General features: G+C 59.8%; 1 protein-coding gene and 1 long non-coding RNA gene across 2 annotated transcripts in view; one reads left to right on the top strand and one right to left on the bottom strand.

Moving 5' to 3' along the window:
- Positions 1 to 15622, bottom strand: part of RGS20 (regulator of G protein signaling 20) — a 46340-nt gene extending 30718 nt beyond the window's left edge. Inside the window, exon 1 of the mRNA XM_055129021.1 lies at positions 15225 to 15622. Coding sequence (XP_054984996.1) covers positions 15225 to 15284 — 60 coding nt within the window. The 5' untranslated portion in view covers positions 15285 to 15622. The remainder of the gene's footprint in view (positions 1 to 15224) is intronic.
- LOC129402441 (uncharacterized) lies at positions 14140 to 22950 on the top strand. The gene is made up of 3 exons (XR_008628662.1): positions 14140 to 14321; positions 17572 to 17725; positions 22322 to 22950. It is a non-coding gene; the product is annotated as an uncharacterized LOC129402441 (long non-coding RNA).
- Positions 22951 to 26873: the final 3923 nt, after the last annotated feature.

Raw genomic sequence — 26873 nt, 5'->3', positions numbered from 1 at the left:
GGCCCTTGGGCAGCTCCCAAGTGATCTCTGAGTGCAGAGCCAGGGTGAGCCTGAGCAGCGCTGCGTGTGGGCCCCTCCCCAGCAAAACAAAGAAAGTTCCACACAATTCAGCTGTCTTACTTCTACCCAGAAGAACACAAAATCAGGCTGGAGAGGTCACAGAGGGGTGACAGCCTAGGTCCTGCATGTGGCTGACCCGGGTTCGAGCCCTGGCACTGCAATGGAGCACAGAGAGCACCACCAGGAGTGATCCCAGGGCACAGCCAACAAGCATACCATGATGAGCACCTAAAACTTCAGGTTAAAAATGCAGTGACGGGGCTGGAGTGATAGCACAGCAGGGAGAGCGTTTGCCTTGCATGTGGCCGACCTGGGTTCGAATCCCAGCTTCCCATAGGGTCCCCTGAGCACTGCCAGGGGTGATTCCTGAGTGCAGAGCCAGGAGTAACCCCTGTGCATCGCCGGGTATGACCCAAAAAGAAAAAAAAAGATGGATCATCGTTCTACTAGGGAAGTCAGTGGAAAGCTTGGTATTAGCGAAAGATTCCTCGGAATTACAGTTACTTCCAGATGGGTGCTTACCTTTCAAAAAACACTGATGACTTCAGCACGCTACCATCTGTGTTTCGGTGACTCTGAATGGGAATCTTTACTCTTGTTTATATAGCTGCTGCCAAATTTGTAACTTGAGCCTCTGAAAAATGTAAAACTCTCATAGGAAAGTCTTTCTCTTCCCAGGGAAGTGAGCACCGCGTAATAAGACTCCACATTTGCCTCCGGGGAATATTGGAAAGAACGAGAGTGGGGACTGAGGCGATCAATAAGTCATGCCTGTTCTGACCTGCTCTTCCTAAATGCCACCCAAGCACTTCCGAGTACAGACTTAAAAAAGTGTATCCCGTGCCTGACTGGCCTTACCCCCGCCTACCAGCGCCCCGAGGCCACGGGGATCCCTAGGGAGACGGACAGGCCGTGAGCACGTGGTGCAGGGCGCACCTGCGTACGCCTCTGTCTGTGGGACGCACTGTCTCTCCAGCATTTTCTTTTTCTTCTTTTTAAATTAATTACCCATGAGATACCCAGTCACAAAGTCATTAATGATGAGGTTTCAGTCACACATACATCCTTCAGCAGTGCACAGTCCCCGCCACCAGCGTCTCCTTCCTGCCCTCCCCCTCACATTCCCTCTCCCTCTCCTTCTCCCTCTCTCTCTCATCACCGTGAGATACAGTCACAAAGCTTTCATGTTCGAGTTTCAGTCACACAATGATCAAGCACCCATCCCTCCACCAGTGCACATTCCCCAACACCAATGTCCCCAGTATCCCTCCCCTCATCCCACCCCTCCCCCTGCCTCCCTGGCAGACAGTTTCCCCCATACTCTTTCTTTCCTTTTGGGCTTTATGGTTTGCAATACAGACACTGAGAGGCCGTCACATTTGGTCCTTTATCTACTTTCAGCACACATCTCCCTTCCCGAGCATCCCTCCAACCATCACTGACTCAGTGATCCCTTCAATATCCCAGCTCCTGAGGCAGGCTGCCAACCATGGGGCAATCTTCCTGGCCCTTGTGTCTACTGTCCTTGGGTGTCAGTCTCATGTTATGTTATTTTATATTACACAAATCAATCTCTCTCCTTCCCTCCCCCCTCTCTCTACCTCTCTCTCCGTCCCTCTCCCTCTCTCTCTCCCTCTGTCTCTGTCTGTCTCTCTCTCTCTGTCTCCCCCTCCCTCCCATGCTTCCTCTTCCCTTTTAGGCCTTAGGTCTCAACCTTTCTCTGACCTCGCTCTTTCCCAAGAGTCGGGCCCATCTCCTGTGCCGCCCCCGTGGGTGGGCCCAGGGATCCACAGGAGCCCCCCCTCGCAGAGGGAGAGTCACGGCCGTAGGGTCTTCAAATCCCTCGGCACGTGTCCAGCTGCCCTGGAGGGTGTGCAGAGAATTCCGGCAGCTTCCCTTCTGCTTCTCCTCAGGCTGATGGGAGTTTCTGAGCAGTCAGTCACTGCACGCCTGGGGCAGGACACAGAAGCACCCGACTAGTCCCGGCGTGAGAGACGGCGAAGGCTGAGCCGGTTTCCGGGACGTGTGCAGCCTCGCCGCTACCTGCAACAGCCGGAACTGACGCCAGACTCCCTCCACTGCCACCTCACAGCCAAGCCAAGTGAACTCTGCGTCCCAGACGCCTTTCTAGTCCAGCCCATCTGTCACCGTGACGCGGCCGTGGGCACTGGGCTGGATTCTGAGGATGTCCCCCACCGTTCCACGTGTCCACTGGTGCCTCGCACTTTGGAAGGAGCAACCCAGGTTGCACATACTTTTGCTCTTTTTCAGTTTGGGGGCCACACCTGGTGGTGCTCAGGGCTTAGTCCTGGCTCTGCACTTGGGGATCACTCCTGGTGGGCTTAGGGGACTATGGGGGGTGCCGGGGATCGAACCTGGGTTGGCCCCATGCAAGCAAGTGACCTCCCAACTGTGCTGTGGCTTCAGCTCCTCGGAAGCTGTCTGAAGGGCTGGAGAGAGACAGCGCAGCCTTGGGTCTTACCGGTCAGTCCGGCGCTGGCCCCTGAAGCTAAGGTTTAGTCCGGCGCTGACCCCTGAGGCTAAGGGTTAGTCCGGCGCCGACCCCCGAGGCTAAGGTCTAGTCCGGCGCCGGCCCCCGGGGCTAAGGTCTAGCCCGGCGCCGACCCCCGGGGCTAAGGTCTAGCCCGGCGCCGGCCCCCGGGGCTAAGGTCTAGCCCGGCGCCGGCCCCCGAGGCTAAGGTCTAGTCCGGCGCTGGCCCCTGAGGCTAAGGTCTAGCCCGGCGCCGGCCCCCGAGGCTAAGGTCTAGTCCGGCGCTGGCCCCCGAGGCTAAGGTCTAGTCCGGCGCTGGCCCCTGAGGCTAAGGTCTAGCCCGGTGCTGGCCCCTGAGGCTAAGGTCTAGCCCGGCGCTGGCCCCTGAGGCTAAGGTTTAGTCCAGCGCTGACCCCTGAGGCTAAGGTTTAGTCCGGTGCTGACCCCTGGGGCTAAGGGTCAGTCCGGCGCTGGCCCCTGGGGCTGAGGTTTCCAGGAACCTGTGAGTTTCTGTTGCACGTCTGGGTGCTGAGGTCCGTGAAGACGTCAGCCTGTGACATAGCCTCTTCTCAGTTTGCAGGGCTTCATTTCAGTGCTCTTTGGTGCTGGGGTGGAACCCGGGCCCGCAGTGCACCAGGCCTGATACCGGGCGCAGCCGGACGCCGCGGTGTGAGGAGGGAAGAGCGGTCACTCCCGAGCGGAGGCGGGATGAGCAGGTCGGCAATGCCCAGGGTGTCCGGGCGGGTGGGCTCTGCTGCCCACGGGGGCGCGGGCAGGGAACCCCCGAGGAGGCTCCCTCCACCCTGCAGCCGCTCTGGCTGCCCCTGGCTGGTCTCCCGCACCCAAACGCCCTGTGCGACTGACTCTCAAGGTGAAGTGCTTTCCTTCCACGGTTTCTCTCGAACCCGGGGGCAGGATGGAGGAAGGACCTTTAAAGCTCGGGGCTGGGGCCAGGAAGACAACCCAGAGCTTTCCAGCAGGTCAGGAACTGACCGTGCCTGTGACCAACCCGGGCTCTGTCACTGGCACTGCAGCACCACACGTGTGCAGCCTGTCCTCACCCATGGGCCACCACCCGCTCCCAGCACAGAGAGACATGCATCTCCAGGAGTAAGCCCTGAGCACTGCTAGGGGGCCCCAAACTCAAACCAAAATAACAAGCAGGTACACACACACACACACACACACACACACACACACACACACACACACACACCACTTATACATTTATTAATTCATTTGTTGAGCCCAGGAAAAATTAAAATCCCAAAAGGGGCTGGAGCCATAGCACAGTGGGTAAGGCTTTTGCCTTACACATGGCCGACCTGGGTTCGATCCCCAGCATCCCATAGGGTCCCCCAAGCATCCCAGAAGAGATTCTTGAGGGCAGAGCCAGGAGTAACCCCTGAGCATCGCTGGGTGTGACTCAAAAAGCCAAAAAAAAAAAAATCTCAACAGGCATGTCTGGGTGACAGTTTTTGATCTGCATCTATACAAATAGTTTAAATTCTCTGTTGTAATCCTCGAAAATGGTCGCTATTAAATATTTGTTTATTCATGATGGGGTTACCCCAGCAGTGCTCAGGGCTCACTCCGACTCTGCACAGGGGGATCACCGAACTATTCTCTGCAGTCTCTGCACAGGAATTCTTCAGTGTGCCTGAGACTGTTTTTTAATATTTCTTAAGATTTCCAAAATAAGGTTACTGCACTTCTTCCAAGTATCGCTCAGCTTTAACATGAACTTAATGAATGCCATCGTGGGGCCACTGTGAGGTGTGTGGGGCACTCACCTTGCACACAGCCAAGCCGGGTTCAGTCCCGGCACCCCCGGAGCCCAGGAGCCCACCTGGAGGGATTCCTGAGTGTAGAGCCAGGAGTCAGCCCGAGTACGGCCAGGGGCGGCCCCAGAAGCAAAGAAACAAACCACCCCCAAACCCTGCTTGTGACCAAGTCCCCCATCACCGTCCCCGGTGAACAACCTGGTGGGGCTCAGACATCACTCACACGGCAGGGGGGGCAGGGCGGGGCCCGGCCGCAGCCCGCGGGTATCTCAGAGCACGAGAAGTTCCCTGCCCCCGAGCAGGCGGGCCATGGAGGGGGTCCGTCCACTAGCAAGTAAATGTATTAAGGAGAGGGGCTGGAGCGGTAGCACAGCGGGGAGGGCGTTTGCCTTGCACATGGCCAACCCGGGTTCGATTCCCAGCATCCCATAGGGTCCCCTGAGCACCGCCAGGGGTAATTCCTGAGTGCAGAGCCAGGAGTAACCCCTGAGCATCGCCAGGTGTGACCCCCACCAAAGGATAAGGAAACGGTACAAAAAGAGCATGTTCCCACGTAACCAGGCGCCCTCTCCTCTCAGCCCTACCTGGGCAAACTTTCCAATTTCTTTGCTCACAGATTCTCCTTTTCTTTGCAGAAGAGTCTCAGCTCCTGAGTGGACACGGTCCCCTGACCTGGGTCCTCTGTCTATTCTGAGTTAAGAGGTTTCTTTTCCTGCCACGAGGCTGCCGTTTCAGTGACAGGGACCGGCCAGCTCCGTGCTATTGAAGGCTTTCAGACGGTGAGTAATCTGGATCCCTGAGAGCCCGCAGCACCCGTGCTCCTCAGATGGGGTCTTGAGCCTGTAACCCCCCCGGTCCCACCTTGGTGGGAAACGGTGCATTTCCCCTGCTAAAAGGAAAATGCCGAATTTCAACTGAAGTCCATGAAACCACCAGCAGCCTTTTTTTATTTTCCTTTTTGGGTCACACCCAGTGATGCTCAGGGGTTACTCCTGGCTTTGCACTCAGGAATCACCCCTGGTGGTGCTCGGGGACCCTATGGGATGCTGGGAATCGAACCCAGGTCGGCCGCGTGCAAGGCAAACGCCCTCCCCGCTGTGCTATCGCCCTGGCCCACTACCAGGCTCCAGAGGGTCTCTGGCCATGTTCCTTCTGGAAGCCCGTCTCTCCCTGGGTGTCTGGCCTAGCTCTGTGGTGGATTTCCTCCCCGAGAGAAGCACACGGTTTCTCGGAAACACCAAACTGCTGTCAGCTGAACTTCACGGGACCTCGGACGGACTTTCACAAGGACCCTCCCCCAAGAGATGCCTCGTCGTAGTCTTCCAGACCTGCACGGCGGTCACTGCTGAGAGGGGGGCAGCGTTTCCCGGGCAGACCTGGGAGGTCGCACGGGAGCCTTCCGGGCCCTCAGACCGGCACTGCATCCCGCGTCAGCCACGGCCCCGCGGGCGGGCACTGCGGGCTCTGGCGTGGCGGGAGAGACGCATCTCCTGAGCCCCCCACGGCCGCCCGAGAGAAAGGAGGCGCGGGCGACACGGGGGCTCCTCTCGTGATGACTCCACACGGCACAGCCGGGAGCGGGTGTGAGCCCTGGAAGGGGCCGAGCCCCTCCCCATGGACCCCCACTCAGCCCTCCCGTCAGCCCGACATCTCTCTGGACGCTGCTGCTCCCTCCTGGGCGAGTGTCCACGCCTGTGTGAGCACAGGCCCCGAGCACAAGCACCGTCTCTGTCCCCCCCATGCCCGTGTCTACACGGCCAGCTGCAAGTGGACAGTCACTCTGCTCTGGTTGGTCTGGGGGTTACACCCGAAGTGCTCAGGCATCGCTCCTGGAGGTGCTTCGGGCTCTACGGGGTGCCCCAGACTGACCCGGCTTAGCCGAGTGCCATGCAGACGCTCGCCCGCACAGTAATGCCCAACCCCCAGACAACTGTTCTCGGCAGCACTGCAGAAGCACCCGCCGGCACTGAGCTCACCTGCGCCGGCCTCTGGAACCGACGCAGAGGCAGGCCCTGAGCTGGCCGTGAGGCCTGGCAGGCACCACCCAGAGCGCTGGCCCCACTCATGGGAGGCGCGGCACGAACCCCTCTGTCTCCTGCCACCCGGCACGAACCCTCTCTGTCCTCCTCGCCCGGCACAAACCCGTCTCTCCTCCCCGCCCAAGCCTTCGTTCAGGACCGTCTCTCCTGAGTGCCTCCCTGCCAGCCTGCAGGGCTGCCCCCGTGCAGGGGACCCCTCCCAGGCCCTCCCTCCTGCCCACACTGTGCCCCCCACTCACATTCGCAGGCGCTGACTCTGCATCACCCCCAGCCAGCCTGACTGACTCGGGCCTCTGCTCTGGCAGAGTCCACACCGGCTCCTCTGGACGGCAGGAGGTGAGAACAGTCACACGGGCTCCTGCTAGCGGGGCCCTGTTACCTTGACGATACCCCCCATCAGAGACACACACACAGACACAGACACACAGACACACACAGACATACACACACATAGACACAGGCATATAGAGACACACACAGAGACACTCAGAGACACACAGACACACACAGAGACACACACACATAGACACAGACATAGAGACACACACAGAGACACACAGACACACACAGACACACACAGAGACACACACAGACACACACAGACACACAGACACACACACACACACACAGCTTTCGTACCGCCAAGGCTGGAGGAGAGGAGCAAGAGAGACAGCACAGTGGGTAGGCGCTTGCCTTGCATGCAGCCAACTCTGGTTCGATCCCCGGCATCCCATACGGTCCTCCGAGCACCGCCAAGAGTGATTCCTGAGTGCAGAGCCCGGAGGAAGCCCGGAGCCCCGCTGGGTGTGGCCCCTCCCCTTCAGAAAAGACTAAAGTGAGTGGTTCCCGAGAGACCTCTAGCCTGCGAGTCTGAACTAGCCCTGTTCAGCCCAGGCTCCAGGCTTCGCTGCCCTTCTCCTGGCCTTCCCTGGCCCCCTGCTATCGAGGCCCAACCTAAACTTGGGGTCTGAGTTCGTTTGTCCAGCACCCAGCAAGGGCGAGACTCTCTCGCGGGCAGGAGCAGAGTGGGGGGTTGGAGCGTCACTCCCGCTTCACTGGGGAACGGCTGCGGTCAAGTCCCCGAGCTCTGCCGTTGACGGGCAAGCCCAGCTCAGGGGTGGCCGGGCGCGGCCAGCACCGCCCAGGAAACCCCACGGACGCGAATGAAGACCAGCGGCACCCGGGCCCAGAGCCTTGCCCACGCAGACGGGCTCTCCCACACAGCTGTGCGCGGCCACGATTAGACAGGCTGGCTCATTGCGGGCACCCGTGGGCAAGTGTCTCTGGGGTCCTTCTGTCAGCAGCCGTGCAGCTGCTCCCGGAGCACTGGCAAGTCCCGAGCGTCACCTCCCCTGCACGCGGGCTGGCTGGGCTCAGGGCCGAGCCCCGGGAGGTTTCTGTCTTCAGCTCCCGAGACAGACGCGGTCTCTGCTCCTTGGCGTTGGCTTCCCTGTACCAGACGCCCACGAGCAGCGTCTCAGTGTGGAGTGACTGGCACACCGGGCAGAGGTACGACACGGAAGGCTCACAGCAAACAGAGCTGCTCACGAGTCTGTGCCTGAAGCAGAATGGCCCGTGTTCAGGGGCTCAGAACGACGCCAGATCAGCAGCAGAGGCACCCTGGTAGCAGGTGCCATTTGCTCCTCCGACGCCAACGCCCAGCTCACAGACGCACAGTGTGTGGCTCTCCGGAGCAGCGTCAAACCCTGCAACCAAGCCGCCGTCCCAGGGCTCGTCCTCTTGACACCGCCAGGAGGAAGAGGAGGGAAACAGAAAGGGCTGGAATTCCTGCTTTAAGACTCCAGAGCGGCTGGAGTGGGTGGGGGAGCGGGGGAGAAGTCTCCACAGTCCCGCAGCGGGCAGGCGAGAGCAGTGACGGGAGGACACTGAGCGGGTCCCCAACAGGCTGATGAAACACGCCAGCCCGAGGGCAGGAAGACCCAGGCCCGGAGGCAGGCAAAGCCACACAAGCACACTGTCTTCAGACTGAGCAAGTCAAAACCGAAGGAACACTTCTGAATCTCAGGGAAAAGCCGTGCCGCCTTCAGGGAAACAGGACCCCGCAGACACGGCAGGAGTTAGCGGGACAGAGTCAGAGCGGAAAGCAGGGCACGGGTCACAATCTCTGTGTGTCTCTCCCTCCCTCCCTCCCTCTCTCTCTGTCTCTCACTCCCCCCTCACACTCTCTCTTTCTCTCTCTGTGTGTCTCTCTCTACCTCTCTCTCACAGACACACACACACACACACACACACTCCCCAGTTGTGACAATACTTGGTGCCCAGAATATACAAAGAACTCTTAAACATCAGGATAAAGGCCACAAAGCACACAGAAAATTAGGTTAAGGACTTGAGAGGGGACTTACAAGGGGAGATAAAGAAAGGCAAAAAATAAATAAATAAAAAGGGCAGGAGCACTGGGGCAGGAGCACTGGGCCAGGGGAAAGGTTTTGCCTGGAAGCTGCCTACCCTGGTTTGGTCACTCATGGTCCCTGAGCACCACCGGCTGTGGCCCAATTCCAATACCCCCCCAAAGATGACACCACCCCCCCCAAGAAAACTCCAAACCTACTCAACATCATTCGTCATCAGGAAATAAAACGGAAGCCATGATGACAAAGGGCTACACAAGTGACTAAAATCGCTGAAGTTAAGCAGGGGTAAGATTTTAAATGCTAATGAGGGTGTAAAGTAATATATATTTGTATACATATGTGTGTCTTTATAAACATATATATACACATATGTATACATGTGTTGAGTTGGGAGGGGTGTAAATGATTCTGAAGGATTGAAAAGCAGTTTGAAAACAAAACAGTTGGAAAAACGGGTAATACTGGGCGGCAGGAGCAATAGTACGGCAGGAGGGCGTTTGCCTTCCACCAGCCCACCTGGGTTTGACCCCCGGCCTCCCCTAGGGCCCCCCGAGTCCTGCCAGCAGTAACTCCTGAGTGCCAAGCCAGGTGCAAGGCCCGAGCACTGCGGGTGTGGCCAAAAACAAGACAGAACTGGAATGAAAATAAAGACGACGGTATGTCACGAAGCTAACGTGTGCTGGCTCTATTAGCCGACAGCTCCCCTCCCGGGTCTCCAGGGAAGAAGGGCGGATGTTCGGGAAAGAGACGGGTAAGAACGCGCCATTCGCAGTGTAAGCACCATACGCCCACGCTGAAAACTATTTCAGGTGTGTCCACAGTGGAACAGGTGCGTGGACAGTGGGGCAGCCACAGGAAGGAACATCACACAGGCCACGGCCACCGGTGACCGCCACAGCCGCGAGGCGAGGGGCCCACGTGACAGCTCCGCACAGGGTCCCCCCAGGACCCACCAGGACTGATCCCCGAGCACCGACAGCAGATTCCTACATCCGGCTCCTGGAGCCATCAATCAAATGTGTGTTACAAAACACGGTCTAGGGGCCAAGGGCTCACGCAGCCGGCCTGGGTTCAGTCCCTGCCATTCCATATGGTCCCCCAAGCCCACCACCAGGAATAACCTCTGAGCACAGAGCTAGGAGTGATCCCTAAGCACCACCGGGCGTGGCCCCCAAACAAAACAAAATGAGGGAAAATAGTCTAATCTCGGTCCCAAAGATGAAAAACTTCAGAGCACTGTCCTAAGACTTGCACGCAGACCGAGGAAGCAAACTGCCCTTTGACCTCCCCCGAGCAGGAAAGGCACTTGCCCCGCGAGGACCAGGGCGGCACGTCACTTCCACCGGCCCCTGCGGGAGCAGCGCCCAGAGAGCCGGGGTTGGGGGGGGGGGTCTGCGTGCGCCCCGAGCACAGCCTCGCGCGCCAGGCTGTGTCTCCGTGCAAACCCTCCTCACGCAGCTGGGAGGAGTGAGCGGCAAGACCTGAGAGCAAAGTGTGCGGCGACACGTGTCTCTGGTTCCGCGCCCGGTGGAGGAGCTCAGCATGCAGTCCCCAGAGCTCACAGGGAGCCCCGTCTAGAACCCAAACCCAGTGTGCACTCGGAGAGAGTTTACGGGGCGGGGAGGGGGGCCCAAGGAATGAGTCACGAGAGCAGGAGCGACAGCACAGCGGGTAGGGTGTTCGCCTTGCACGTGATCGACCCGGGTTCGATTCCCGGCATCCCGTATGTTCCCCTGAGCACCGCCAGGAGTGATTCCTGAGTGCAGAGCCAGGAGTGACCCCTGAGCATCGCCGGGTGTGACCCAAAAAGCAAACTAGCAAACAGACAAAAAGGCAAAGACTGTGTCATGAGGACCAAGCCTGCCCTCGCCAGAAAGGCCTTCCAGCTTGGGCAGCCGCTGCACATTCCCCCGGCCCTGCCCGCCTGCCGCGCCAAGGGCTGGCCGGGCTCCCTGCCCTGGTGGCACTCCTGGTGGGCAGGGTGCGGGGTGGAGCCCGGGCCAGCCTCGTGGGGGAAGCGCCGCTCCTGCTGTGTGATCTCCCCGGCTCTGGGAAGGTCTGAGCTACAGCCCCGCGGGGCGACAGTGTCACTCGTACTTCCCACAGGTCCCCGTTCCCGTCCCCAGGGGCAGTCGCCAGAGCAGGGCAGCGGTGAGACCGTTCCACGAGCTCCTCGCCGCTTGGGAGCAGCTCGGCTTCCTCATGAATGGCCGCGGGAGCCCATTCAGCCCTGCCGGGAGCTGACTCAGCCACTCAGCAGCGCGGCTCCAGGTGACACCCAGGACGCGCGGTGACTCACTCAATGCACTCCAGGCTCGGCTCTGACTCAGTGCGCCCGGGCGGCCCCGGCGACACGGCTGCTCGGAGTGAGGCCTCGGCATGAGTCACCGTGCTCTGAAGAGCCGTCCCCAGCAGCCCGGGGTCCGAGGCGGACACGTGATCTGCACGCGGGCGGCTGCTCGGCGGGGCGAGGGCCCGGCGCTTCCAAGAACACGGTCTCCGGAGGCGCGAGTCCGAGAGGGCGCGGGGGGAGCTGGTTGCAAACACGACCCCCTGTGAGCGACCACAGGGCCGGCCCGCAGAAGGCTCCGTAGAGCAGCTTCGCAGGGGCTGCCTGACGGCGGCCGCAGCCTTCTGTGCCGGGGGGAAGACCAGCAGGGTTCGAGAAAGCCCTGCTCAGCCGCTGTGGCCAGAGCAGCAGGGCGGCGGGTCGGGCGCACCCCACAGGGCCCCCCAAGCACTGCCAGGGCTGACCCCCGAGCACAGAGCCAGGAGTCCACCCTGAGCACAGTGGCTGTAGACCTGAGCCAGACCAAACAGCCTGCAGGGAAGGGACTTAAGGATGCAAAGAAAGTTCATCCCAGGCACCCGAGTTTGCTGGCTGACACTCCGGGGTCTTCTCGAAGCGGGGGTGGGGTGCGGGGGGCGGCGGCCTCTCCTCCCCGCTGCGGGAAGCCGCAAGCACACCTCCAGGTAAGCAGCTGGGAAGACGCCAGGGCACAGAGCCCACGGGCAGACCCTGCTCCCGGCCGGAACCCCCCCCCCCCCGCACACACACCCACTGCCTCCACCAGAGTCCCAGGGGTTCTCAGAGCCCCCCCCCCCCAGGGAAGCTCAGCTCTGTGGACTTGGGTCATCTGAGGCTCCCTCTCTCCCCACCCCGACCCTTCTCCCTTCCACTCTCCCCTCCCCTCCCCCTCTCCAGCCCTAAGTGTGGACTCAGAAAATTCCTTTCCCTGTGTTTTTTGGTGGGCTGGAGCGATAGCACAGTGGGTAGGCATTTGCCTTGCATACGGCCCACCTGGGTTTGATTCCTCCACCCCTCTGGGAGAGCCCGGAAAGCTACCGAGAGTACCCCACCCGCACAACAGAGCCTGGCAAGCTCCCCGTGGTGTATTTAATATGCCCAAAACAGTAACAAGTCCCACAATGGAGACGTTACTGGCGCCTGCTCGAGCAAATAGACGAGCAACGGGATGACAGTGACAGTGACAGTATTTTTTGATGACCAAGTGTTTCGACTCATTCCCGGCCCTGGCTGGCTTCCATTTCCAAAGCCCCCCGGCGTGGGAGCACATCTATCTGAGTTCTGTCTTCTGACGCTCTGGGGAGGCGGTTGGGGCCCGGGCGAGGAGTCTGTCTCGAGAGTCCAGGGCGTGCTGGGAGGAGCAGCTGCTCCCCCTCTGGGCGGGACGGCCCTGACCTTGAACGCGGCCTGTCCCTTCAGCCTGGGCCTCACCCTGCCCTCGCCTCAGACAAGTCACATGTGCATGCCTTCTGCGGGGTTGAGACGAGGCTTGGCACGACGGCATCACAGGCCCGTGAGCCTCCCCTGGTCATACACACGCACACACACACACACACACGCACACACACACACACGAGCACATGCACACACGCACACACACGCACGTCTCCGTATACGCTCTGGTCCCTGCCCGACACCCCGGTCCCGAGGGAATGAAGGAAGCACCTCACGGCGCACTAAGGGGGGCAGAGTGGTGGTCGGAACCCACCCTGACCGCCACTGCCGTGGCCCACTGCGTGGTCAGAACCACTGGCCAAGGCCCCGACTGGCCGCTCCCCTCCCCCTGGTGGCCAGGGTGTTCTGGTGAAGGCTTCACAACCGTCTCCGGGAAGCGGGCGCTCCTCTCCCAGAAGGCGGGCTTCTCCTGAGACGGACGCCGAAACACGCTGAAGCTCCCCCCACCCATCTGTCCCAGCACACACGCGGCCTGAGGCAGTCTGAGGGTCGGGTTGACCCCTGGACCGCGAGGTGAAGCTCGCCCGTGGGGAGGAGGCGCAGGGGGGAGAGACGCATCCTGCTGATGGTCTCTGGGCGATCTTTCGGGACTTGGGGACCCTCAGAGGGCTGGAGTGGATCCAGGGCCCCGGCCATACCCCCCGCCCCTCAGCACAGCCCCAATGCCAAGCGGGCAGACTCTCCGAGCACTGCAGTGTGGCGCTCACCCACCCTTCCCCAACAATAAACAAAAACTCAGAACAAAATTGTATCTGTGTTGGACTCATTGCTGTTGGGTGCGGGAACATGCCTCAGGGCTAGGCGCTCGCTGAGGGAGGGCGTTCCCGGGTGGTTCCGGGTTGGGGGGCCCCATGACCAGCCCAAGACCTCACAGAGCAGGAGTACTGTGCTGGAGTCACACTATCACTGCTGGTTAGTAAGAGTAGCTTTTGGTTTTCGGGCTACTGTGTTATCGATGTTGGAAGTGATCCTGTTAAGTTTGCACTTGTTAATGATGCCCATTTTACAGATGAGAAAATTAAGGCACAGACTGGTTAGGCAACTTCCCTGAGGTCTCCCAGCTCGTGTGGGCTCTGAATCCAGAAAGCCTGGGCCCCTGACCCCTTGGGCAATACTGTCTCTCCTGTGTCGATGAGACAAAGGTGATAACCAAGAGAAGGTAAATGGCTTGAGGTCCAGAAGAAAATTAGATTATAGGGAGAAAAAAGAATGTTAACTATTGTAAAATGCTATACCACAATGTGACGAAATCATTGTAAAAAGGACATTGTTTCTTATAGGTCAAATAAAGCAATAATAAGGGACAGTGAACAGAAGGTCAGAGAACTGAGGTCAGAAGGTAAAATAGGTTTTAGGCAAAAAAAAAAAGGAGAGAGAGAGAGAGAGAGAGAGAGAGAGAGAGAGAGAGAGAGAGAGAGAGAGAGAGAGAGAGAGAGAGAGAGAGAGAAAGGCATTTTTCAGGGCTGCCTACTCGGGGCGGGTCACTCCCGGTGGGCCCCGGGTGGGGGTGGGGGTGGGGGTCTGGGCCGGCTTCAGCCCACGTGCCGGGAGGAAGCCGGGGTGCTCCGCATCCGGGACCCCCCACACCCAGTCCTTGGGACACGCTGTGGAGGAATGAGATCTGAGGGGCAGAGTCTGAGGGGTGGGCTGGGCGCCCGGGGCCAGCGTCCAGTGGGGAGTGGACAGAACATCGGGGCCAGCTCCCGGCGAGGAATGGACAGGGGACGGGTCCAGCTCCCGGTGAGGAGTGGACAGAACATGGGGCCAGCGCCCAGTGAGGAGTGGACAGGACATCGGGGCCAGCGCCCGGTGAGGAGTGGACAGGAGACCGGGGCCAGCGCCCAGTGAGGAGTGGACAGGGGACGGGGCCAGCGCCCGGTGGGGAGTGGACAGGGGACGGGGCCAGCGCCCGGTGGGGAGTGGACAGGGGACGGGGCCAGCGCCCGGTGGGGAGTGGACAGGGGACGGGGCCAGCGCCCGGTGGGGAGTGGACAGGCCATCGGGCCAGCGCCCGTCGCGGGGGCCGGGGCGGAGGGCGCGGTCGGGGGAGGCGAGCGGGGGCGCCGCTGCCTCTCCCGAGCCCCCTCTGGCCCCGCGCCTGGCCGGCCCCGTCGGGTGGGCCGAGGGCCGGAGGGCTGAGTCCCCCTCGAGGAACGCCCCCCGCCCCGTCAGCGCCCGGGCGCGCCTCCCCCCCCTCAGGCCCCCTCCCCCGTGCCCAGCCCTGCGCCCCCCGCGGCCCGGCCCGACCCCGCCGCCGCCTGCGCCCTCCCGGCCCGTGGCGCCCCCACACACCCGGGCCCGCCCGAGGGGACCGCGGGCCCGACGCCCCCAGACGACACGCGGGCTGCGCCCCCCGCCCGCTCTCACGCCCCGGGGACCGCCGGGGCCGCCGCGGGCCGGCAGGGGGGCGCGGGGCACTCAAGGTCGCGCGCGGTGCGGGGGGCGCGGGGCTGGAGGCGCTGGGCGAGGGCTGCGCGGGTCGCGGAGGTGCGGGTCGGGGGCGCAGGGCGCAGTGGGCGCTGGCGGGGCGCGGGGTACTCACGATCGCGCGCGGCTCGGGGGTCGCGGGTCGCGGGGCGCGAGCGGGGCGTGGGGGGTCTCGGGGCGCAGGGGGCGCGAGGGGCGCGGGGCGGGGCTCGGAGGTGCGGGGCGGGGGCGGTCTGGGCGCGGGGGCGCGGGGACGGGCGGGGGCGCGGGGACGCTGGTACTCACGGGGGCGCGCGGCGCGGGGGGCGCAGCTCCGGCCCGCTGGGCTCCCGCGGCGGTGCGCATGCGTCCCGGGCGCCGCCGGCTCTCGCAGTTCCCAGGGCGAACCCCACTCGGCCGCCGGCACCCCGTCTCCTCCCCTCCTCCCCCTCCTCCCCGCCCAGCCTCCGCCTCCGCCCGCCCCCGCCCGCCCAGCGCTCCCGACCCGCCCGCGCCTTCGCCTCCCGGCTCCCGGGGTCTGCGGGGGTCTCGGAGGCCGCGCGCCGTGCGGGGGTCAGTGCGCCAGGGCGGGGGGTCGCGGCGGGGCGGGCGGCGGCGAGCGGGGCTGCGTGCTTGGACTTTGTGAATGAAGCGGCGGGCGGACGTGCGCGGGGTGCGCGCCCGCGCGGGGTGCGGGGTGCGGGGTGCGCGCCGAGCCGGGCTTGGCCCAGCCCAGCTGCGCACACACGCGCGCACTCGCGCCGCACACACGTGCACACGCCCGCGCACACCCGCACATGCACATGCGCTTGCACACACGCGCACACAAGCGCGCACAGGCACACACACGACCTGCACGTCCGCGCACACACACGCGCACATGTACACACACGCCCGAGGGTCCTCTGCCTCCCAGGGGGCTCCCCGAGAGCTGTGCGCGCCCCACGCGGGACCCCCTGCCGGCGCGGGGCGGCACCGCCCCCTGGACCCCGCCTCCATCCAGCGAGCCCACCCGCAGGAGGCCTGCACGTGGTTTCCTCCCGCGAGGCCCACAGGCGGGGGCGTGCGAGCTGGGGAGGGGGCGAGTTTTCCAGGAGCACTGCGCAGAGTGACACTTCCAGAAGCGCTGTCGCGACGACCCCCACCCCACCCTGGTCTCTTGAAGTGTCGCGACGACCCCCATCCTCACACGATTCCCTGCAGTGCTGCGACGACCCCCAGCTTCATCCCGCCCCCTTAGACCCAGCAGCGGATACACGCGGGTGGGGAGAGGCAGTTAGGAGGGTCCCGGGGGTGGGGGAGGCGGTTAGGAGAGTCAGGGGCGGGGTGCGTGGCCCCGGGGCGCACGGACGCTGTCAGCCCGACGTGCGCCGCGCGCCCGATCTTCCCGCGGCGCGCCCAGGGGCTCCCCAGGGTTTCAGCGGCCGAGGGGAGTGGGCGTCCGCCCTACTCACCGTGCGTGCGTCCGTGTCCTCGTCTTCCTGGGCCACGGGTGTCCCCGGGGGTCGGCCGGGGAGCGCCAGGGTCGCCCCCAGCAGGAGCAGCAGGCGGCGGGGCGGCCGCGGGGCGGGCGGCCGGAGCGCGCCGTCGGGGCGCCAGCGCGGGGCCGGGTTCGCGGCGGGGCATCCGTGGAGCAGGCGTGCGCCGAGTCGCGCCAGGCCGGAGAGAGCGGCGGAGAGGAGGCCGAGCCGCTGGGGGCTGGCGGGCGAGCCTGCAGGCTGAGGCGGGTCAAGGGGTGCGGGAGGGGAGACACAAAACCCGCCCGTCGTTACTCTTGCCTTGGGCTGCAGACCGAGAAATGTGCGCGGGTGTCGCGCATCACAGTACGCTGAGGCACGACCGGGCGATTTGGGGGGTCGGGGGCCACCTAGCTGTGCTCGGGGGTCACTCCTGACAGTGCTCAGGACTGACTCCTGGCTTCGTGCGGTGGCTCACTCCTGGCTCTGTACCATGCATCACTCCTGGCTCTGTGCCCACGGGTCACTCCTGGTGGTACTTAGGAACCCATATGCGGTACCCGGGGTGGAACCAGGGGCCGCACGTAAGACAAGAACCGTAGCAGCTGCGGTGTCCCTCCGGCCCGAGGCAGGACTCAGGGACGCGAGGGAGCATCTGTGCGCACAGAGGCCCGCGTGCATCCTGTTCAAAGGGCGGCCTTGCATCAGCAGCTTCCCCAGCACCCAGGGATGGGCTAGGAACACCAGCGCGAGTCCCAGCCCTTTCTACTACATTGGCACAGCGTGGAGGCAGCTGTGCCTAAAGTGTGAAGGGGGTGTCTGGTGTCTGTGTTCACATTTCCAGGCTCTTTAGACTCGGGGTGTTACGTTCCCTCTCTCACTCCTGCATCCTGCGCTTCCTTTCTTCCTCTCACTCCCCCTGGTCCCCTCTGCCCTTTCCCACCTCCCCAAGCGCAGAGGCGCAGAGCCTGTATGTGGGTCCCTGGGGCCTCTGGGGCCAGGAGTGTAGGCCCTAGCTGAGTGGTGGCAAGGTCTGAGACATCCCACTGCAGGCAGTGCGTGGGAGGTGAGACGGGGCCCCCCGTGGGGGGGGACAGGGGGGCAAGTAGACTGGCAGGGCTGGATGCCAGTGGGGTGGGTGCCCACAGCTGGGCTGAGACCCCACAAAGCTCGCACGTTCTTTATGTCGTTCTCAGTGCTACAGGCCTGTCCACCTTCCACCTGCTTCTGAGGATGTTTCCGTGGCTAACTTGGAAGTGAAACAATAGTAGCAATGATAATTATTATGGAGCACCTGCCTTGGAAAGTTCCTTAGTCTTTCCCGTCTCCGATGAGGAACTCTATGGCACGGTGAGTTCTGCCGTCGTGCACACGGTGTCCAACAACACCCCCACTGGGAGATGTCCCTCTATACACAGAGACCCTCTCTCTTCCTCTGAGTCTTCGGCTCCCGGTGGGAGAGCTCGCTCTGTGATCTGAGTCACATCTCGTAGCAGAGACCCCCGGCCCCTCGTGTGCGGCAGGAAAGGGTGGGATTTCATTCTCGTGTCTGCTGTGGGCACAGACTACACCTTCTTGATCCGTTCATCTGGCGCTGGACATTTGGGTGCCGTCCGCATCTTGCCTGCTGTGCTCAGTGTCCAGTGATCCTAAGTGTGCACTGATCCCTTGGGATGAATGTGTTTTATCAGGGAGGGCGTAGGGGACAGGAAGTGGTCTTGCCCAGCGGCGTGGGAGTTCTAGTCCCTTTGGGGAACTTTCTATATTGCTTTCTGTGGAGGCCGAACAAGATGATATTGCCGCTTACTTTTTTCTTTGTTCTTTCATTTTTTTTTAAGGTTACAGTTTGTGGTGTTCAGGGGCACTCATGGTGCTGAGGTCAAACCTGCACCTCAGGCGTGCAAAGCGGGCGATCAACCCACTGAACTCTCTGGCCCTTTTCTTTGAGTTTATCTGCCTCCACTTTAATTTTATTTTATTGTTTTGGGGACACACCTGCGGTGCTCAGGGGATCCTCCTGGCTCTGCACTCTGGGGTCGCTCACACAACAAGTTCTCCTGGGGGGCCATCTGGGATGCCGCCAGCTGGCCACGGAAGGCAAATGCCCTTCCTACTGTACTGTCACTCCAGCGCCTATTTGCCCCCACTTTTATGTGTTTTTTGTTTTGTTTTTTGTTTTTTTTTCTTTTTTGGGTCGCACCCGGCAATGCACAGGGGTTACTCCTGGCTTTGCACTCAGAAATTACTCCTGGAGGTGCTCAGCGGACCCTATGGGATGCTGGGAATCAAACCTGGGTCAGCTGAGTGCAAGGCAACGCCCTCCCCGCTGTGCTATTGCTCCAGCCCCAAGCCCCCACCTTTAAGAAGTTGGGCTGGAGCGTTAGTACAGCAAGGAGGGCATTTGCCTTGCACGCAGCCAACCCGGGTTCGATTCCCACCATCCCATATAGTCCCCGAGCACCACCAGGAGTAACTCCTGAGTGCAGACCCAGGAAGTAACCCCTGAGCATCGCCGGGTGTGACCCAAAAAGAAAAAAAAAAAGAAGCTGGGGCTGGGTGCAGAGAGACAGCACAGCGGGTAGCCTGCTTGCACCAGCCTGCCCTGTGTCCATCCCCAGCGCCATGCACAGTTTGCGACCCTCCAGGAGCGACCCCTGAGGGAGGAGCGGGAGTAAGCCCCGAGCGTCGCCGGGTGTAACTCCCAAGCAAAACGACAGGAAGTTGGAACGAACTGTGTTCATTTACGGGCTTGGGGCCACCCCGAGTAGTAGCACGGGGGGTGGGGGGGGGGGAATCCCACTATGGGTCTAGACCTCGGCGGGGTCTGGAGCAACGGGGTGGCCTCTGGCCTTTGAAGGTCTTCTCCGGAAATCCGCTTCTCACTTTTGAGGCGCGCGGCAGGGTTTAGGCTCAAGGTATAATCTAGGCTGCTCCACCCCTGCCAACAAGCCCCCAGCCCCGGGCAGGGCAGGAAGCCGGCGGAGCAGCCAGCCCCGGCTTTCCGGGGAGCGGAGGTGGGGGCGGCGCGCGCTCTCCAGGGTCCTGAACGCGCACGCCGGCGTCTGCCCGGGCGGGAGAGGAAACCGAGCCACGGGGCCGCACCCCTGCCCGGCCCGTCCGCTCTGGGGAGAGTCCGGGGAGCCCTACCGAGCAGTCCTCGCTGTGTGCTCCCCCCCTCGCGCCCCTCCCCTGCAGAATGAGCCCGTCGTCCGCGTCCTTTGGCACGCACGCCCACCCCTCTCTCCGGGCACGCTGCGTGCAGCCCCGGGAGGCCACCCCCCAGCGCCCGATTTTGCCCAGGGGCCTGGCCAAGAACAAGGACGCACAGAGAGCGAACCGAGGCCCGAGGCCCTCGGGAGGCCAGGGGAACTCGACCCTCCTCCCGCCGCGCGCCCCTCCAGCCCCTCCCCAGCTACGCCTCATTAGGCATTTTTCCTCGCTGCAGTTCCCCGAGACAGAGACGCCAGTGAGAGACACAGTGGGAACGTTCAGGCAGAACAAACGTCCCCAACCGAGTCCCAGGAAGACAAAGCCCCGCTCACTGGCGCCCTTGTGGAATCCCACCCTTGCCTCTTTTGGGTGGGGGGAGGGATGGGAGTTGGGCCGCCACCAGAGGTACTCAGGACTTACTCCTGGCTTTGTGCTCAGGGATTACTCCTGGCTGTGCCCAGTGCTTACTCCTGGTTCTGTGTTCTGGGAGCACTCGTGGTGGTACTCAGCAATTACTCCCAGCTTTTTTTTTTTTCTTTTGGGGTCACACCCCTCATGCTCAGAGGTTACACCTGGTTCTGCACTCAGGAATTACTCCTGCTGGTGCCCGGGGGGGTGGGGCTGGGCGATATGGGTTGTGGGGGATTGAACTTGGGCCTGCCATTTGTTTGCAAGGCAAACGCTCTCCCTCCCCCTTGTACTCTCCTGGCTTTGTGCTCAGGGATTACTCCTGGCATTGTGCTAGGGATTCACTCCTGGCTCTGTGTTGGGGTTCATTCCTGGAGATACTCAAGGCGTACCCTTGACTCAGTGTTCAGGAGTCATTCCTGGTGGTGCTGGGGAGGAAACCCGGATCATTAGTGTGGGACAAGTGCTTTACACTTACTTCTCTGGCCTGGCCGCTTGCCGTCCTGCCGGCAGCTGCCCCTCTCCTGCTGGAGCCTGGCCGCTGGGCAGCCAGGGAGCAGGGCGGGGGGTGGGGGCGAGGAGTGGGCAGGGAATGCCAGGCTCGTTTCTAAGGAGCAGGGAGTGAAGTGTGATGGGCTGGGTATGAGACCCGTCACCTTCTTTCTGGCAAGGACAGGAGGAGAATACCGATGTAGCCACAAAATTCGATCTGGGGAAAGTTATCTGAGCAAAGACCTTCGGCTGCCCGCAGTGCTGCTGCTGCCGCTGCCAAGAGCCCTGCCCCGCCGGGTCCCAGACAGCTGAGTGTCTCAGCAGCATGGCCGCGGAGCGGAACAGCCCCAAGCCCTGTTCTGAAAGCACTCCTCCTCCCGACACAGAAGTCAGGGGGGTGCGTTCCTGTGATGGAATGCCTGACCGTGAAGCCGGGCGCGGAGAGGGCACTGCACACAGACGCACGCAAAGGCTCATTCCGCTAACAAGGCTAGTTGAGGGACTGAAGCGATAGCACATCGGGTAGGGCATTTGCACTTTGTTGACCTGAGTTCGATCCCCAGCATCCCATATGGTCCCCCAGTGCTGCCAGGAGTAATTCCTGAGTGCAAAGCCAGGAGTAAACCCTGAGCATTGCTGGGTGTGACCCAAAAAGAAAACAAGAAAAAAAAAGCAGAAAGGCTAGTTGAACATTTTCTATATGTTTCTCAAGAGTATCCATTTTACAAGGGACACCATCCACGGCAGAATTAGACCGCATGCGCACACGCGTGTTGTTTCGTTTTGGGACCGTACTCTGCACTCAGGGACCACTCCTGGCAGGGGGTCTGGGGTTTGAACCTGGGTGGGATGCTAGGATCAAGCCCGGGTCTGCCACAGGTAAGGCAGTTACCCTGCCAGCTTCTCTGGCCCCCAATTAGACCACCTGCACTAAAGCAAAATACTTTTGAGAGTCTTTAGAATTAGAGCCAACTGGAATGGAATTTTGTGTTGGATTTTATTTTATTTGATAACCTGTTTTTTTTTTATGAAATTTGCTTAAACATCTAAATGTTTAATTTTGAAGTAATTTCAAGTTTTTACTTTCTCTTATGGTGTGCTTTTGGGCCACACCTGTGGTTCTTGGGGCTTGCCCTTCGTCCTGTGCTCAGTCATGACTCCTGGCAGGGTCCGAAGACTATACGGGGTGCCTATGAGCAAACTCAGGTTGGCCACGTGCAGGGCAGATGTCCTGCCCACTGTACTATCTCTCTGGCCCCTATACATTTTTTTTAAAATTTCTGTTATTTGGAATAGTTCTCCCATTTGGCTATAATAATCTAATCAAGAATGACTAAAAACCATAAAGGCAGATATTTGCTTGTGTTGGCTGTAAATCATGCCAATTAGGAACCAACAAAAAATAACCCGAACTCGGGGCTGGAGTGATAGCACAGCGGGTAGGGCGTTTGCCTTGCACGCAGCTGACCTGGGTTCGAATCCCAGCATCCCATATGGTCCCCTGAGCACCTCCAGGGGTAATTCCTGAGTGCATGAGCCAGGAGTGACCCCTGTGCATTGCCGGGTGTGACCCAAAAAGCAAAAAAAATAAAATAAACTAACCCGAACAGGTCATGGATCTAGAATCAGGGGTTCTGACTTCAGTATTTTAGTATTTAGACACAGGACTTACATGGAGGTGTCAGAATGGAACGTTGTTTCCAGAATGGAACAGTGAGAGCAATGAAGGAAGGGCCGGGACGGGAAGTGGGTGGACCAGGAATAAGGGACGGTCCCGTGGCCTGTGCATCTGAGCAGGCGACGCTTCCGGGCCGTTGCCCTGCTCTGTGCTTGCAGACGCAGCAGTGCTCGCTGCCTCCTGCCGGTCCTGCTCACCAAGTGACTGGTCAAGAGGAGAGGACGGTCTTCATCTGAATAATGTCTATAAGTAAACTCTTGATTTTTTTTCTCCTCCAAATTCCTTCCGTCTTTGCCATCTCAGCAATCGACAACTTCCTTAGTCTGCGTTCTGGTTGAAAGCATCCCGGTGCCCCTGACTCATTTAGCTAAGACACGCCACTGGGGACTGGGGACCCAGGTCAGACAAATGGACAGCTTTGAGATACGCCCACTGGCGCTGGCCCTGAGTGGTCTCTCCTCTGACCTTCCTAGAGGTCAGGAAGAGAGGGACCAGGAGAGAATCTGCTGAGGAATCTAACAAATTTAAACAAATTCAAGGGATAATTTTGAAGAGCATTGACAACACTTGGAGGTTCGTTAGTGCTGTAGAATGAAGAGGAGAAGAATTAATGACTCTCAGCGTTTGTACAGAGGGGAGGGCACTTGCCTTGCTTGTGGCCGACCCACTTAGGTCACCAGCACCAAGCATGGTTTCTGGGCCTTGCCAGCTTGATTCCTGGGTGAGCCCCAGGCCCCGATGGGTAGGACGCCCAAAGCAAATAATAAAAAATGGAATAATTTTTAAAAAGTCATGCCTCCAAGTTTTTGGTTAAAACTGGATAACTGGTTTTATCTACAGAGAACTTTGGAGAAGAGTCTGGGGAGAGGTAAGGACTTTGCTAATTCTCAGGTGCCCGTTAGACATTTAGATCCAGGCACTGTGGCCCCCGGGCACTGAGTGGGCTCCCGACACTGGAGCTTAGCAGCACTGCGTCACCAGGCCTGAGCACAAAACGACAGAGCCTGTCGAGCTGGCCTCAGGTATTGCTGGAGTGACACGGGGTCCCTGAGCATCTCTTGGCAGTGCTGGGGGCAGATGGTTCAGACATTTGTGATGCTGGCGGAGCTGAGGGAAGTCATCAGTCTCTAAGGATGTTGGAAACGAGGACACAGCTGGGCAGCCAGGGACAAGGAACTGAGCAAGAGGAGAAAAAGCTTCAATCAGGAGCCGCTAGGAAATTTCCAGATTTCCGAGTCTACAGAGAGGCATTTGCAAAAAGGTTTAGAAAAGCACGGCCAGAGAAGTCGAAAGAGAATAGTGAAAAAGTACATCAGCATCTTACTGACTTCTGTGGTGGTTTGGGGACCTCAGCTCCGCAGTCAGGAAAACAGAAGAAAGCACACACACACAAACACACACACACACACACACACACACACACACACACACGAAAAACCCCGATGTCTGGTGCTACATAAAATTAAAATCGTTTTGAATAGCAAAAGAAACTCTTAGTGGGGAGCTGGGGTGCAGTAGAGGGGAAAAATCTGCTTTTACTTTTGGGGCCACACCAGGGACTTTCAGGAGTTGCTCCTGGCTCTGCACTCAAGAATTTCAAGTCCCACCAGGGCTCGGGAACCATACAGGGTGCCGGGGATTGACTGGGTCTGCCGCGGGCCAGCAGGCGCTCTGCCTGCTGCATATCTCTCAGTCCCTGAGTCTTTGGGTCACAGTTGGAGGAGGATGGCCCCTCTGGGGCGGGTGTGGGATTGGAAGCTGTGTGCATGGAACTCGGTGGCAGCAGTGTTCCGTGCATGTAAAAGAAGAGTAAACAAAGTGTGGGAAAGTAACTTTCGTAGAATGAAAAGCTATCCTGCGAATGGAAGAAAATACTTGCAAGTCATTCACCTAGCAGGAGGTAAGTGTCCAGGGTAAATAAAGCCCTCTGAACAGTCAGTAGTAACATGACAAGTAACCAATGACAGCTGAGTGCGTCGTGAAGGCGTGCGTATAGGCACGGCGGGATACTCTGCAGAGACTGGCGAGGGTGAGGTCCTGTCATTTGTTGAATAAACTGGATGGAGCCGGCGTATCTCCTTTGAGGCCAGCTGGGCCAGAGGAAGGACAAACCCCGCTGGGGCTCCTTCTCTGCGGTATCAACAACAACAGGACCAGGGGACGCAGGTGCCAGGTGGGGAACAGAGAGGGGCTTGAAGGACCAGTCGCGCTCAGGAGCTCCCTTGGTTCCTGCAGCTACACTGGAGTATGTGGCACTGTGATTCTCAGAGGTGCGCTCTCCCGGCCTGTCGCCGGGGTCCCTTCCCTTCTGTGCTGTGTCTTCTGCTCGGTCCCCATCTCCTGCCTCTCCCTCTGCTGCCCCAGTTCTGCCGTTCGTTGGCTAGGGTTACGAGAACAGGACCCAGTGAGGCCTCCACTCCTAGCCCAGCAGTCTCCTTCGCTGGACAGAGCCACGTAGTTACGATAGTCTCGTGGGCTTCCAAAGAACTGACACTTGGGTCGGTCCACATCGCCCCAGAACTCTTGACTCCATCACAGCAGCCAAACCGGCCCGGCTAATGCAGTGGCACTGTCTGAGGGGGCTTCTGCAGGGGGCCTGCCACTCTCCCTCTCCCAGCCGCCTTAACTGGGGCCCAGGAGATCTTCCCTGACTGGCTGCTTTCCCCTCATCAACGCCCCTGTCCTCAGCGTTCCAGCAGAGGGGCCTTCCGTTTCTGAAATCCTTCATTCATTCTCTTCTCGTTCTTTTTTTTTCTTTTTGGGTCACACCCAGCGATGCACAGGGGTTACTCCTGGCTCTGCACTCAGGAATTACTCCTGACGGTGCTCAGGGGACCATATGGGATGCTGGGAATCAAACCCAGGTCGGCCAAGTGCAAGGCAAACGCCCTCCCCGCTGTGCTATCGCTCCAGCCCCCTCATTCTCGTTCTTGACCCTCCGAGGGAGCTGCCTTCCCTGCCCGGGGAAGCCGCTTCCCTAACCGCTAGAGTCCCCATGTCTGCTGGGCTGCCTGGCCCCTAGTGGGGGGTATCGAGACACTCTGAGCCAGGCCAACGCGCCTGGACCGCGTCAGCCTCTCACTCAGCCCCGACAACCCAACCAGCACCAAGCTGCAGTGTCGAGCCGTGGCCTGATCTGAAGTCGGTGATGGTCAGAATCGCCAGTTGACAGAGGGGGCTCGAGTAGGTGTTCTGACCCACGTCTGACATTTGACAAGTCTATTCAACATGTTTCCATGACTAAGGCCTTTGTTGTTTGGGCTTGGGGCCACATCCGGTGGTGCTCAGGGTTTACTCCTGGCCTCAGTGCTCAGGGATCATTCCTGGTGAGGCTCGTGCAGTGCCAGGGATGGAACCCTCGTCAGTCGCATACAAGGAAGGGCCTTAACCACTTTGCCATCTTGATGGCCGTTGGAATACGGAACATTTTTGTCTTTTTTGGGGGGCAACACCCTGCAGTACCCAGGGCTTCCCCCTGGCTTTGCACTCAGAGGTCACTCCTGGCGGGGCTTAGGGGGCTGGGGATAAAACATAAGTTGAACGTGTATTTAGGATGACATTGGTTTTCCTTTCTGCCTTGCCACAGAGAGCTGAGGTTTGTTGGGTTACTCCCATCACAGTGCTCCCATTCCTCTGTGTTTATCTTCCGTAACTTCTTTCTTTGTGCTCTGCTTTCCCAACCGATCAATCACCTTTATCTCCTAATCAGACTCTGTTAACTTGTAAATATTGCTTTTCTCTTCTCCTTATTTACATAGTTAATTCAGACCAATGTCCTTTTTGTATAGACACAGGAAGACAGTCCATGCTATGCTTCTGTAACTTGGGAGTTAATTGACTCCGAAAAATATTCACTCCTGGGCATCTGTTGTCTCAACTTAAGCCTCAGTTGCCCTTAGTTCCTAGCACCCCAAAAGCAGGGTCCCGACGAGAGACTGGATGGACTCAGGGCCAGCTGTGAGCTACCCTGGCATCGAAATGGGCCAGGCCAGAGTACCATAATACTTAACTCTAAGTTAACTATACGTGCCATAATACTTGACTCTGAGTTAACTATAAGTTAGGAGCACAGTCATGGACAAATTCTGTCGTGATCCAAAGAGTAACATCTAGATTAGGGGCCTGCTAGGGTTAGGAAAGATTAATCTGGCCTGAGCACTGTATTCTGAGTCCCCAGGAGAGCCCTCTACAAGTTTAATGTATCTCTTACTGTGTCCATGCAAAGTAACTAATATTAAGAAGTAGAATTAAGATGTTAATTAAGATGTTAATTAAGTTGTTAGACTAAGGAGAGGAGAAACACCCCTAAGTGGTATTTTGCCCTGGAGCAGAAGAAGGGCTCTCACATGCTGATTGTGCGACCTGACGGGTGTAGCGGTGTAGTGACTGTCCCCAAGGGGGGAGTTGGAGAGAGGCCCGGGAGAGCCCATGCTGAGAGAGGGAGCACGGAGAGATGAGGGGAGAGACGGGAGGAGGCGGGGGTGAGGGCAGTGCGGGAGGGGAGCTGACGGAGACTGGAGCAGGCGCGTGAGGAGAATGGAATGAACAGCAACTAGTCACCAACCAGCCCGGCCTCGTCTCCTCTCTCGTCTGCCCATGGCATCGGCCGTCCCCGGTGGTGGTGGTGGGGGGCGTCCCGAGACCACCGAACGCAGGCGGCGAGAGAGCCGCGGGGTTTCCCAGTTGCCTGGAGATTCCACACGTGTGTCA

This window comes from Sorex araneus, chromosome 2, assembly GCF_027595985.1.
Source record: "Sorex araneus isolate mSorAra2 chromosome 2, mSorAra2.pri, whole genome shotgun sequence".
Taxonomy (NCBI): Eukaryota; Metazoa; Chordata; class Mammalia; order Eulipotyphla; family Soricidae; genus Sorex; species Sorex araneus.
This window is presented reverse-complemented; position numbering and strand designations above follow the sequence as displayed.